The sequence below is a fragment of the Acomys minous genome, assembly GCF_964271855.1.
Source record: "Acomys minous genome assembly, chromosome: 3".
NCBI classification, from domain to species: Eukaryota; Metazoa; Chordata; class Mammalia; order Rodentia; family Muridae; genus Acomys; species Acomys minous.
In genome coordinates this window covers 22,832,583-22,846,231 of record NC_140485.1, presented here as the reverse complement: position 1 = coordinate 22,846,231, position 13,649 = coordinate 22,832,583, and the positions used below count along the sequence as shown (strand labels likewise).

The 13,649-nt window shown below is 39.8% G+C and overlaps 2 protein-coding genes across 3 annotated transcripts in view; one reads left to right on the top strand and one right to left on the bottom strand.

The window, feature by feature from the left end:
• Positions 1-13,649, bottom strand: part of FAM227B (family with sequence similarity 227 member B) — a 160,812-nt gene that overhangs the window by 85,098 nt on the left and 62,065 nt on the right. The window lies entirely within an intron of this gene.
• FGF7 (fibroblast growth factor 7) overlaps positions 1-13,649 on the top strand; it is a 50,829-nt gene that overhangs the window by 34,261 nt on the left and 2,919 nt on the right. Inside the window, exon 3 of the mRNA XM_084775518.1 lies at positions 13,283-13,386. Within this exon, the coding sequence (XP_084631644.1) occupies positions 13,283-13,386 (104 nt within the window). The remainder of the gene's footprint in view (positions 1-13,282; positions 13,387-13,649) is intronic.

Below are 13,649 nucleotides of genomic sequence, written 5' to 3'. Positions count from 1 at the left end.
ACTATAGCTTATCTACATTTGGAGTACAGATGCCGCCATTCTCCTTGTCCTGCAGTTATAGAGACCACAGGGTACCATGAAAGTATCTGAAACTAGAGTGAAGGAATAATAATGAGTGAATGACGTAGAACATATACTGCATGACACAGGCGAAAAACAACCTGGGCTTTCATCTAGAATGGAAAGTGCTTATTAACACAGACATAAGGTAGACTATATTCAATATTTTTGGAATTATAACAATACGTATAAGAACAAAGGCATGCTGGCTAACTTGCGAAATATGAGAGTCACTGTGTGCGCTGAGGTGTAATGTGCTGGAAGGAAGACAGGTAAATACATGCTTTGCCTTATCACCATAGAAACATACGGAAGCTATGACCTACATCAGAGCTGTGTGCTAGAACTGCAAGTAGGTTTAACCAAAACCAGTATGAGGAGCCTCATAGTTGAAGGGAAAACTGCAGCTGTTTGGAGGTTTCCCACAACTTTTTGAAGCTGGTATCATAAAAGTGATGTGATATGAACCATTATTTGAATTAATAATGAGATTTTTTGCTTGTCTAATTAAGTAAACTCCAAGACTGTCATATATTCAGAAGGAACTTACCTACTATATCTAGATCTTTTAACTTTGTCCTCACATTTTATATAGACCCATAAATAAGACAACCATTAATTCTTCAATCCTGGAATAATTAATAACTTCTTCCTGCTAATGCATAATTCAATACACTGGCTGGTGGAGGCTCCTGTATCTTTCTATGTCTCTGCATTTGCTGAGTGCCTACCAGGTAGAGATTTGCCTATATATATATATATAAATTACTGGGGCTCCCATTTTCACAAGCATAAGGTGGTCCAGTCCACGAAGCAACATCTGGGAAATGTTGCCATAGCTGTAGCACTCTGTGACACCATAGGAACTGCTGGATGGAGTTGAGAAAGTGCTGGGAATTTCCTGTAGTACAAGACAACCCATTTGTTGAAGGCAAAGAGTAATTTGTAAAGAAACAATGGGAGATGTGATTGAAGTAGGCTATGATCAGATTTTGGAGGGTCTTGAATTCTAGAAGTACCAAAGATTTTTGTTTTACTCTGCTCTTTACAGCCTGCACCCTCAAAGTGTTTGAGCACTAGAGTATTACCTCACGTCCTTTACGTGTGCAGAAAGGGCAAACTGAAGTCAGGAAGGCTGCAGACAGATTGGCAGGGGAAACTGAACGATCCCGTGGCTGGTGGCGGCAATGGAGATGGGAGAGACATGCCGCAGGCAGAGGAGCTGTGAGCTAGAACAGAGGAGCCCGTAGAGAAGTTCCCCACCGAAGCCCGCCGTGCCTTCCGTCCTTGAAAAAACAGACGTGCTCCTTTTCTCTCTTCCCTTGACGTTTCAGTTCTGTAAAAGTGTGTTAACCACGCCACATAGCAAGTTATTATTTAGAGTGACATTTTGAGAAAACGACATCCACTTAGGCCTTCCTCAGAACCAAGGGCGACCGGGGCTTTCACTCACGCTTTCCTTCTGAGTGCTGACAGCCAGCGTGATCGGAAAGCAGGCTGTTTAGAACGATCTTCGTGTGGGTGGCGGGGCCGTTCCCAAACTCTGTTCCTCTCTCACTCTCTCCTCCCATCAGGCCACTCTTGCTGTCTTTGTGTTCAGTCCCGTTGCACTGATCAAGCTCTTCTCCTGGGACGTGTATGCTCACTGATAACTCATTTCCTTTCCCTATGACGTGAAAACCCAGTATCCCGTTGAGGTACTACACTTCAGGAAAGACCAGAGACCCAGAGAGACTTCGTAGGAGTTGAAAAGTGACTGCTTGAATTGTTTCTAACTCTCATGAGCTATGACTACTGGACTATGTATCCTCACCTACTGCTTGTTTGGAATGATTCCCAACAAAGATTTGTATTTAGCAGATACAAAACATCTGCATGAGCTGATAAGCCACTCTTTCTGTTGCAGAGCTTCCCGTGATTTTAGAGTAAACAAGGACGTCCTGCCATCCTTGCTTCAGGGTTGCAAGGGCCAGGAAATTGATGGAGAAATGACAGTCTGTAAACACAGCTCAGCCTTCAGCATATGCCACTGCACATATAACACATATAGTATTTTCCGTACAGCTGGGTAGTTAGCCTCTAATTCAGGCACAGCTGTGAGTCTGCTTAAAACAAGCTCAGGTTGTTATAAACAGGTGCAGCACCACCAGCAGCACGCAGAAGCCTTTCTCTCGTTTTCTTAATAAATCTCTCAGTGAGTGAAGGGGTTACTTTTAGGCAACTGGACAGGTTAACTGGATGTTTTTGATATTACTGAAAATAGACTCCAGGTTGACCACCCCTGCTCAACGGTGATGGTGTGGAGTAAGTTCCCCTGTCACAGAACACTCGGTGTGTCCCAAGGTTCGGTACCTCAGCTCCGCTGTTTCAGTTATAGGACGTGCTTCCTCAGAGTCAAATGATGCGAATGCAGAATTCACCTTATACATCATGCTCATCAACTGTGGTATCCTGAAGCAGTGGACTCTGTGGCAAAACAAAGAACTGGGAAGGTTTTCTCTCTAGTGCGAGGAAGGCCTTTGTGACACCTCCTCTAAGCTGAAGTCAATAAAGAAACTTGAGGAAGGTGGACTGGCTTCCTTCCCAGTGTGGCCGCTGGCATGTTCTCTCCAGGCAGCAAGGCCAGGGTGGCACGCACATCTCCCTGAAAGTCAGACCCTCACACAGTCCTCACAGGTGGCTTGTTCTGTGTTATGAGGTCACTGTTCAGCTGGAAGTCCTGACTTACTCATAATCTTGAGTTTGTTGCACTCACTCTAACTTTTGAGGAAATCAATGTAAATAATATTCACATCACAAGATACCGAAAACTGGATGCTCTTAAGTGGACATATCATATAATTTTGACACTGAGGAAAAAAACCCCACAGCTTGTGACAGAATTTCTTTATATAATTTGTTCCTAAGAAAAGAAATGGCCCAAACCATCTTAAAACAAAGGTGAAAGTGAAACAAATTTAAAACAACGACACTCCAGTCCCTTATTTCCTTATAAGTAATTTCTCTTCAGTGGAAAATATGAGAGTGACTCTGCTTTCAAACGTGTTTGATTTGAAGAATTCTTTTTGGCTAGAGATAAGTAGTCACTGGATATTGCCAATAGAAAAAATACTATTTCTTCTAGGAATGCTCAAAACTAGAGTGAATCCTATTTATGTGAGAAAGGTGTAGGAATTACATTAGTTCAATCTTTAGACTTTTATATCAAACCTAATAAGTTATATGTGTGTACTACCATTGTTACTGTTGAATTCTAAAGCCTTAGAGCAAGAAACAATTCAGCCTTTCATGATGAAATCATTTTATTCCCTTTATAGTACACAATAGCTTTCATCTGTATTCAGGGAAACAGCAATGGCTTACAAATAATTCATAAAGTACCTAAGTACCCTGATTTTTTTTTTAAATGAAAAGACAAAGTAGATAAGACTTTACCTATAGTAGCAGAAAGAAATCACCTTCACTACCAAAACACTCACCACAACTAAGTTGTCCCTTTGCAGTGAGTGACGGGAACAGGAATGCATCTGAACGTGACACATGTGTTGCTGTTGTCTGCCCGTCCTTAGGGATAGCAGATGATGAAATGAAAATGAAAATAAAAAGTGGTGGTGGGGAGAGCACAAGGCGACTGTGTGTCTGCACCGAAGCACGGGATTGGTTCCCCCCCCCCCCCCCCCCCCCCCCGCCTCCACCGTGTGGCTGAGACTCCACCTCAGCTTCGGCTGAGGACAGTAAATAGAAACAGGGAGCAGGAAAGCCGGGGAAGCTTGATTTGTATCTCTCTAAAGACCTTAGCACTGTGATGCAAACACGGAAACTGATTCTGTGTTAGAGGGAAGTGGGGTTAAGGATTGCACACGAGGATTTCCTAAGTGACAGCAACACGTAGTTCTCTTTCATTGGGAAGAATGAATAAACACTAAATCCTTTAAAATTAGAAGTGCCAACATAATTGTGTTTTAAAAATTGAGATGATCCATAGAAAGTTTTGGACTGTGCATATTCTTATTACTAAAACAAACTCTGTCAGCCCCGTGTTACAGCTGGAATGCGATTACAGACTTAGAGCACCTCGTGAGTCCAGGACCAGGATGCACACAACCTCTCTCACATCACACTCATTATCCACACTGAAAGCTCCCACCCAGTCAAACAAGGAATCTACAAATGTGAAGTTGTGCTTCGTCTGAGAGCGTGCTGAAGAGGGGACACACAGAGCACAGGAGCTGGAAGCGGGAGGACAACCAGGGTCCCGACGACTTCTCACATGGCCACAGCACATAGAAACTTGCAGCAGCTGCGCTTGCTTCTGTAGGATCGGCATGAGACTGAACCCCAAAACATTCAGTCCGTCACTAGAGAGGTGTTCGTGGGGCCCAGACCTGCCCAGGGGAGCTAATGGCAGACGAGGGCTTTGGAAGGAAGTCATTGTCTCCAGGGTGTAGCCAACTAATGGCTTTCAGTGATCCTACGGCTAGCTCTCCCCCATGCCCACATGGGCAGCCCTCAACTAGGTTAAGCCTCGTGAGCCATAAACAGGACAGACCAAGATGAAGAGACATGAACTTGAGGTGGGGACTTGGTGGAGGGAGGGAGTCTGGTGAGGGTGGGAGGGGGATAGAGAGTGTGACAGGATATGACCAGACTGTAAAACTTTAAAATGATACATTAAAAAAAAAAAAAGACTTCTCTAACTCAGTGTTACTCCTTCTCTAGTGAAAATACCAACTCCTTGCCTTTTCTTATACATTCGTTTTCAAAATGACTGCAACGTAAATGCCTTCAATGCCTCGTGTTTTTATCCTTGGCTGTCCAGTGGGCGTGGAAGTCCAGGGGATGAGCACAAGAATAAATGTGACAGATGCAGTGTTGGTCCTTGCTGCCAGGTGCCAGTAGAATATTTCCTATCGCTCCTGTTTGCTGAAAGCAGCTGGACTGGACACAGGAGGGGTGTGTTCCGGTGTGATGTACTCGTCACGGAACCCACAACCTGAGCACCAGCCAGGAACAGTGAGGAGAGGTGCTTCCAGGACAGATGGGTATGAGTGTTTGCCGTCATGTATATGCTGTGTACCCCATGTGTGTGTGACGCCTTCAGAGGCCAGAAGAGGGTGTTGGAACTCCTAGACCTCAAGTTACAGCCGTCTGGGAGCTGTCAGGTGGGTGCAGGGAATTGAACCTGGGTCCTCTGGAAGAACAGACGGTGCTCTTAACCTCTGAGTCAACTCTCCAGCCCTTTTGTAATATTCTTTATGAATGAAGATGTAGGCATTTTACAGCCTTAAAATAAGCCAGTTTTCTGGCTTTCTGATTTTCTGGAGTTTCTGATTTTAAAACAATTAACATAATGTTAGGTTGAAATAAAAATTCAACCCACCACTTCTTAATTTTATATTTTTCAGGTTTATAAAGTAATGGTTTAGCTGTCTCCATAAACATCAAGTATGGGTCTCTGGCAACCAGAGAGATGAGATAAATCTGTTTCAAACTTACTCGTTATTTCATCATTTAGCTAAGACATGATGACTTTCACTATTTTATAAATAGGTCCGTTCACTGTCATGCGCAGTTAAATTTATAACCTTAATATGACTGTTGGCTAACAGTATTCTCAGTTAAATATAAACTAGTAAGTGTAAAACAGCTGTATAACTCACTTTAAAAATACATATTCCAATAAATTTAACTATGTAGTTAACTTGTAGATACTCCTCGTGCCAGCAAGGTCTCCGCCTAGAATGAGGTCTGGCTATGAGCATACCATGATTATTTCTTAAACAGCTCTGTGTGACAGTTGTACTGCGGCCAGTATTACTGTGGGGGAGGTAAGACAGCTGTCTGTACCTGCCGCGTCTTATGTGTGGAGCCCTGCTTGCAAACAGCAGTGTGAAACCATATTGTAAGCTTGTCATTTGGAAACTAAATAAATTACAAGAGCAACTGAGCTAGCTTTTTAAAAAGCACATGATCATGCTACTTAGATCGGAAGCATGTCTTGTCATCTTTGGTACAACGGCATTCATATTTTAATTTGCATTTGTTTAATAAACTTTTAATTGTGTAAAACCCATAGAAACTATTTTGGGATTTTGTTTGTTCAGAAATAAACATGAGTTTTACAATGTTGAAGAAAATTTAAATTTATGATTAATTAGAGAGGGATTACTAATTTTTTCTTCATCCAAAACTCTGAAATAATCAAGTAATTAAGATAATCATAAGAAAGATAGTGATGGTGTGTTAGTATGGAATAAGCTAATGGCCTCTGACCGGAAGAACCATGAACAACCAGCTCCCTTTCTCAGTCTAATCCGTGGTAAGATGCTGGTTTGAAGTAAATAATCTAGAGAGTCATCCCAGGTGAGGGAGGGCAAAAGGCCTGCAAGGTGGAGTACATAGCCATGGCTTCACCTTTCAGAAGGGCTGTGTGGAAAGGCTGGCTCATTAGACACACAACACCTCGAGCCATAGATGCACAACACAACACCTAGAACTTTAGACGCACAACACCTAGAGCCATAGATGCACAACACCTAGAACTTTAGACGCACAACACAACACCTAGAGCCATAGACGCACAACACCTAGAACTTTAGATGTACAACACAACACCTAGAGCCATAGATGCACAATACAACACCTAGAACTTTAGATGCACAACACCTAGAGCCATAGATGCACAACACCTAGAACTTTAGATGTACAACACAACACCTAGAGCTATAGATGCACAAAACAACACCTAGAACTTTAGATGCACAACACCTAGAGCCATAGATGCACAACACCTAGAACTTTAGGTGTACAACACAATACCTAGAGCCATAGATGCACAATACAACACCTAGAACTTTAGATGCACAACACCTAGAGCTATAGATGCACAATACAACACCTAGAACTTTAGACGCACAACACCTAGAGCCATAGATGCACAACACCTAGAACTTTAGGTGTACAACACAACACCTAGAGCCATAGATGCACAATACAACACCTAGAACTTTAGATACACAACACAACACCTAGAACTTTAGATACACAGCACCTAGAGCGAGAACTACTTATTAGCATAACATACCATGTGAGCCAGTAACTCACAAGCAACGAATGTTGGCACAAAACTACATGGTAAGTAAATCAATGGGACACAATAGTCCACAACAGTTGAGAGAGCCATCATACCCATAAAGAGGGAATTAAAATATTCAACAAATACTGCTGAAAAAAAATGAGATAGCATTTCCAAGAATAAAATAACAAGATCAAATCTCACCTTAGAAATTCAAAGTATTTCCAGCTGAATTTAAGGAAATTTGAATTCCTGCCTGAAATTCAAAACAAAACAAAACAAAAAAACCCAAAAAACCCAACCCAGGATAAAATATATTTCAGGCAGTAGGATGAACAATATAATGACTTGTCAAAAGCAATAGTTACATGTTATTATAAAAAGCTATTATTAAAAAAAAAAACAAAGAGAGATCTTGCCATGTTGCCTAAGTTAGCCTCGCACTTGTGATTTCCCTGCCTCAGTCTCCCAAGAAGTTGGGATCACAGTCATATGTCGTTCCTCAGAGAGTAATAGTGTCAAGTGAATTCACACCAGGAGGGTGTGAGGCTGGGGAAGCAGCCATCAAACTAGGCGAAGGATGAAGTGCCAAAGGCTGCACCAGAATTAAGACTGTTACTAGTCTTGGACCTGACACAACTGGTTCAACAGCGGCCTTGACAAAGGAAGACCAGTTAAACTTGGTACTGATAAAAAGAAACCACAGGTTGGGGGGGGGCCAGTTTCCATGTCAGAAATAGTCCCTACTCCCCATGTTGTGGAAAGACCGTGCTGCCTATCTACTACATCTGAGCATAGGGTCTAGGTCTAGGTCCACATCATACATAGATTTTCAAGTTGATATGATTCATATTGATTTACATTCATAATTTTAGATGCACCAAGATAGGAAAATGTTTTCTTCAAGGTTGCCAAATATAAATAGACAAAACACTAGAAATGTAACACTTATATAATTCCTGATTGTTTCGTGGTTCTTCCTGCTATAGGTAATTTATTATATATATGTGAAATAATATAAATATATGTAAAAAAGAAAAATAATAAAAAAGAAAAATATCAAAAAATAAAAAATGAAAAAAAAGAAGAAGAAGAAACCACACACTTTTAAATACAGGACATCAGGAAGGGTCTGAACACTGTATCCATTAGAAGGATGGGACACTGTATCCTTTGGAAGGATGGGGAACACTGTATTCATTTGGCTCCTAAACATAGAGCCTAGAGTCTATGAAAATTACAAGCCCTTAAAAATGCATTTATAACTTTAAATTAAGATATTGGCATTAAAATTTAAAACTAGTGATTGGCAAACATCTAGCACATAAAATGCTATATTCTCATTTCATTACTCATTAGATATAATAATTACATAACACTAATAGTATCTGAAAACAGTTTCACATTTTTCACTTGTAAGAATTCTCAAGAATGCATAATATCTGTAAAATGTACAGCAATGGGTAAGTTCAGTGATTTATTTTAGAACTAATCTTTCAAAATGAAGATTGCACAAACACTGAAAAGAATCCTAGTGTTCCTATTGAGTAATATTCACATATTAATATGATTCACTATGTAGGACAGTCTTGGGAAATAGTGCCTGGAATCCATGAAAGTCTTAAAGCAGCTCTGATTAAGGGGATACATTCAAAGGAGGCCTTTGTAACCTAAAAACAAAGAGAAGATGGACCACAGATGACCAGGAGAGGCAGGAGATGACTAAGTTGAGTCGATGGCTATTTAAATGTATTTGTTTTCAAATTTACAACAGCAAACAAACAGATGTATATAGATGTATAATAGTAACTGGAGGAATTGCATGCCAAATATGGCAAAAATATAACACTGAGGTGCAAGATTTAAATGTCATAAAGGATACTTGTTTTAAAAATTCTTTGCTTCTTTGTAATTGTGTCCAAGCTCCAAGGGGAAACAAAACAAAACAAAAACTAGAAAACCAAACCCACCACCACCACCAACAAAAACCCCAACAGGATAAAACCACAAACTATTAATTTCTGTAATCTTTAATTAAAGCTATCAAACATCAAACAAGTAGTCAGCCCGATGAAACCAAAAATGTTTCACGATTTTTTATTTGTGTGTGTCATTTACCATTTGAAACCCAATCATTTGAAAGGCATTAGGAAAGCCCCGGGGCATTTAGAGAAGCACATTGGCTATTTCTGTATGTGTGTGCATAAAGTTTCTATTTATAAATCACATTTACAGAGGGTCATAAACTAGCCAGAGATATTCATAGCACGGATAGTTGAGACTTACAACAGACAGTGAAACTGCAACAACAACAACAACAACAACAACAACAACAACAACAACAACACCCCAGGAGAAATAAAAATGGGTTTAGGAAGACTGGCTTTAAACAGGAGTCTAGTCTTGATACCATTTTCCACTCTAAAATACTATTGAGAACAACAAAGAACAGTTGTGTGAGTGAGCTACAACTATGCACATTTAGAGCACTAGAAACTTAAGCCAAGGCATTTTGGGGACAAAACCTCAATAACTTAAAAAACAAGAACAATAACCGCCAAGTGTCAAATGACACCAACTGACACCGTAGCACAGGCGCCATTTTAACCTCTCACCTTCAATTCTCATCCCATTTGGTGTCCTCCAACGGGACTCTAGCTTGACATTTTTCTTTTTCATAAATATTTTACTGAATTTATCTATTTATCTGGGTGTAGCAGGTCGGAGGGCACCCTGGCAGTTGGCTCTTTCCCTCCACGTTGGGATGGATGTCAGCTGGAGTTAAGCACCCTTCCTGCCTATGCCACCTCACGCACACTCTCAGACTGACACTTTTGAAATTACAGACCTGAAGGGACTGCCTGTTGTCTTCAAATATAAGTTCAGATTCCTTAAGTTAGTATTCAATCCTATTACTTATGTTTCCTAGTCTAGATAGTTCGAATTGTAGTCTTATTAATATGACAAATCTTAGCTTCCATGACCTCGACTATACTGTTTTTCTTTTCAGCTGTGCTGTATTTTCATCTTGTCTACACACTAACCTTATCCATCATTCAAAGTTTCATTTAAACTCTATCATTACTCAGATCCTTTCCCCATATGCTCTGTATATTTGGGACAAGAATGAATACTTAAGATGTTTGTATAAATAGTCTCTTTATAGTCAGTCATTGTATGTAATTAGTGAACGTCTAGAGTACAAATTTAAAAAGCTAAAATTGCAATTTAAGAACATTATTTTTCAGTTAAGACTAGATTTGCGGACAACTTGAGCAGAGAGCAGAGCAGAATCACCGTGGCTCCACTACTTTTAATGCCTTGGAATGGGGTATATTTCTTACCGTCGGAGAACCAATATTGGAATACATGCTGCTAGTTTGTTGTCCTGTGAAATTCCATGAGTTTTGACAAATGTATAATAAAATGTATCTACTGCTTCAGTTTTTTTATATAATAGTCCACTGATTAAAAATTCCATACTTGACATCAATGCTCATGTATGGTTCTTTTGTTTTGTTTTGTTTTTCTATGTGTGGCTTAATTGCTGAGTTCTAAAAACACTAAATAACTTTCCAGTGTATGCATATAGCACAGTTGGACTATTCGTTCCCCTCTTGAAAGTAAAGCTGCTTTAAACATCCATGTTCAGATTTCTGTGGGATCATGTCTTCTACTCAGTAGGCTAAGTGCCTTGGCACAAAGCATCTGTGTGTTCAGTTCCTAGGAAACCGACCAAGTGTCTTCCAAGTTGGCTGCACTTTGAGTTCCCACTACCCAGGAGGAGTCTGGGCTGTGAGGCACCTTCCCCCTGGGCAGGAGGTTCCGGGCTTTGTCACACTAATAGCTGAGGGAGGGACCTCACCACTGTTTTCATTCTTTAGTGTCACAACACCTTTTCCTTTCATTTGCTCTTTTGTTACCATTTCTTCAGGTGGTTTATCTACTTTTAATGATTTTTATTATCGTATTTTTTAGTTCTTTTAGAGATACTAGAAATAATTTTGCAAATGTATTTATGTCATAAAATTTATTATTGAATTAAATCTATACCTTTAAATGTAACATAAATATTCAGTCAGTAAGATGATTTTGACAGAATATCCTAGAAGATCATTATTTAACATTAGAATTGTTTTTGTTTGGTTTTGGTTTTAGTTCTTAGTTTTAATGTTTGCAAGAAGGTATACTTGATTAAAGACAAAATTAAATGTTCTGATTAGCCTAATCATCAAACCATTTTTTCATCTTCAAAATGTGTATTATCCTATCTGTATTTATGTGTGCTCCCTTCAAACCCTTTCAGTATAATGCTTAAAAACATCTTAGAGAATAAGTAGTACTACACTGGAATTGGACAGGCCTCCATGTGGTTATTGGAAATAATTTTGAAAAGGGAAGTTAAAGTACTCTAAGTCATGAAGCTACTGATAATAAAAACAGAGAGCTAGTATCAATATTGAGCGCAAAATTAAGGGAACGCTTGTAATTCTGTCGGTAGATTTTTGGGAAATTTTTGTTTAAGTATAGAAATTTATCCCTCTGATTCTAAATGTGACACAAGACTAAACAGGCAAAAAAAAAAAAGTCTAGATAAATCCATGAACAGTAGAATTCTGGAAATAGAAAAGCCATTAGTGAGTGTGCCTGGTGTAAGCTAGCACCCTGGATAATGAACCAGTGCTACTGTTGAAGATGTGTGCGCTAGGCTAATGGGTGATGTACATTAGATATTGTCTTAATTTTCATGTTTCAATTTTTTTTTCTCTCAGGTTTTGAGGTTTTTGGGTTTGTTTTTGTTTTTGTTTTGTTTTGTTTTGGTTTTTTTTTTTTTTTTGGTTTTGGTTTTGGTTTTTTGAGACACAGTTTGTGGCCTTGGCTGTCCTAGACTTGCTTTGTAGACCTCGAACTCACAGAGATCTGCCTGTCTCTTCCTGCCCGAGTGCTGGGATTACAGGCATGCGCCACTGTGCCCAGCTTCTTTCAGCTTTTGAATTCTTTAGTTATGCTAACGAGTTATGGTGCATCTATGTAATGTAATGTGCTTCACTTCATTGGGGATAAACGAGTTAACTTGTCAACAGAAATACAGATTCACCGTCTAATTCCAACTGGTCATGGATGCTGCACCTCAGGCTTTATATGAGCACTCCCCTCTCTCAGGAAATAACATTGGATTCATGGATTTTGGAAAAAAGAATAACAGTGTATATGTTTCGCAGTGGTAGAGCCTTTAGAACCCAAATTTAATAGCATTCTTAAGTAGGTTTGTGCAAGTGTGTCACAGTAATTGCTCTCTTCAGTATTCTTCACGGCAGCAGTGCCAGTCTAACCCCATGGGACTCTGCTGATTGGGTTGTTTCTCTTGGCACCTTCCTTAGAGAAAACAAGGTTGTTGTGTAAAAGCCCTGCAAAACGCCCCTCTGACGATGGCTTGCTCTGATTGTCTGCATCACATATAATACTAGAAAATATTTAGCTAACATTGTAAAATGCCTATTTTATAAAACAAATTCCACACAGATTTTAAAAATTATGAAAACATACAAACTTATATTAATAGGACTTCTATAGTTAAATTCTGAGTAGTCTCTGTGCATTAAACACAGCTTAAGACAATCATTTTTAAGGACAGTAGATTCTCCTTGCCATAACTTGTAATTGCTTTAGTTGTAATTTTAAAGATACTCGTTTCAGCAAAGTTGAGAACTATTATATCATTAATAATTTTTAGGATAAAACATAGCCAAACAGAAGAGCGACACGGTTAGGTGGCCCCTTCCTTTCGTTGCATTGTCCCACATCTTCTGGGTGTCTCCTTCTGCCACCCAGCAGCTGTCAGGCTTCCCTGTGTAGCAGTGCCCTCACCAGCGAAGGGAACATGGCCAGGATGCTTGCCCCACAGTGTGCAGCCACTCAGGGGGAAATGTTAGCTATGCCGTCACTATGGTAGATTAAAAGTGCCGTTCTAGTGGATAAGTCTGACTACGTAACTGTTTCTCTGTACGCAGATATCCTTTTCTAGGCAACAGGAGGTCATCAGTTTGCATTTGTGTGTTTAAGGATTACTCTGGTGTTTGTATCCATTGGGGAAGTATGTCTCAAGATTAGTGAATAACTGATACATGTTTCTGTGGTTCCTTGCAGACATCATGGAAATCAGGACCGTGGCAGTTGGAATTGTGGCAATCAAAGGGGTGGAAAGTGAATACTATCTTGCAATGAACAAAGAAGGAAAACTCTATGCAAAGGTATTAATAATTGATAACAGTTATTATTCAAAACTATTTTTTGTCAAAGTACCTGCCTTTCTGAAAACTGGAATTAATTTTGTTCCACTGGTACAAGCTGAGTATTCAATAAAAATTTTTTTCCTTCTGGTTTTGCTTTCTTTCAAGACAGGGTTTCTCTGTATAGCCTTGGCTGTCCTGGATTCACTTTGTAGCCAAGGCTGACCTTAAACTCACAGAGATTCACAGGCCTCTGCCTCCCTGAATACAGGAATGTGCCCAAC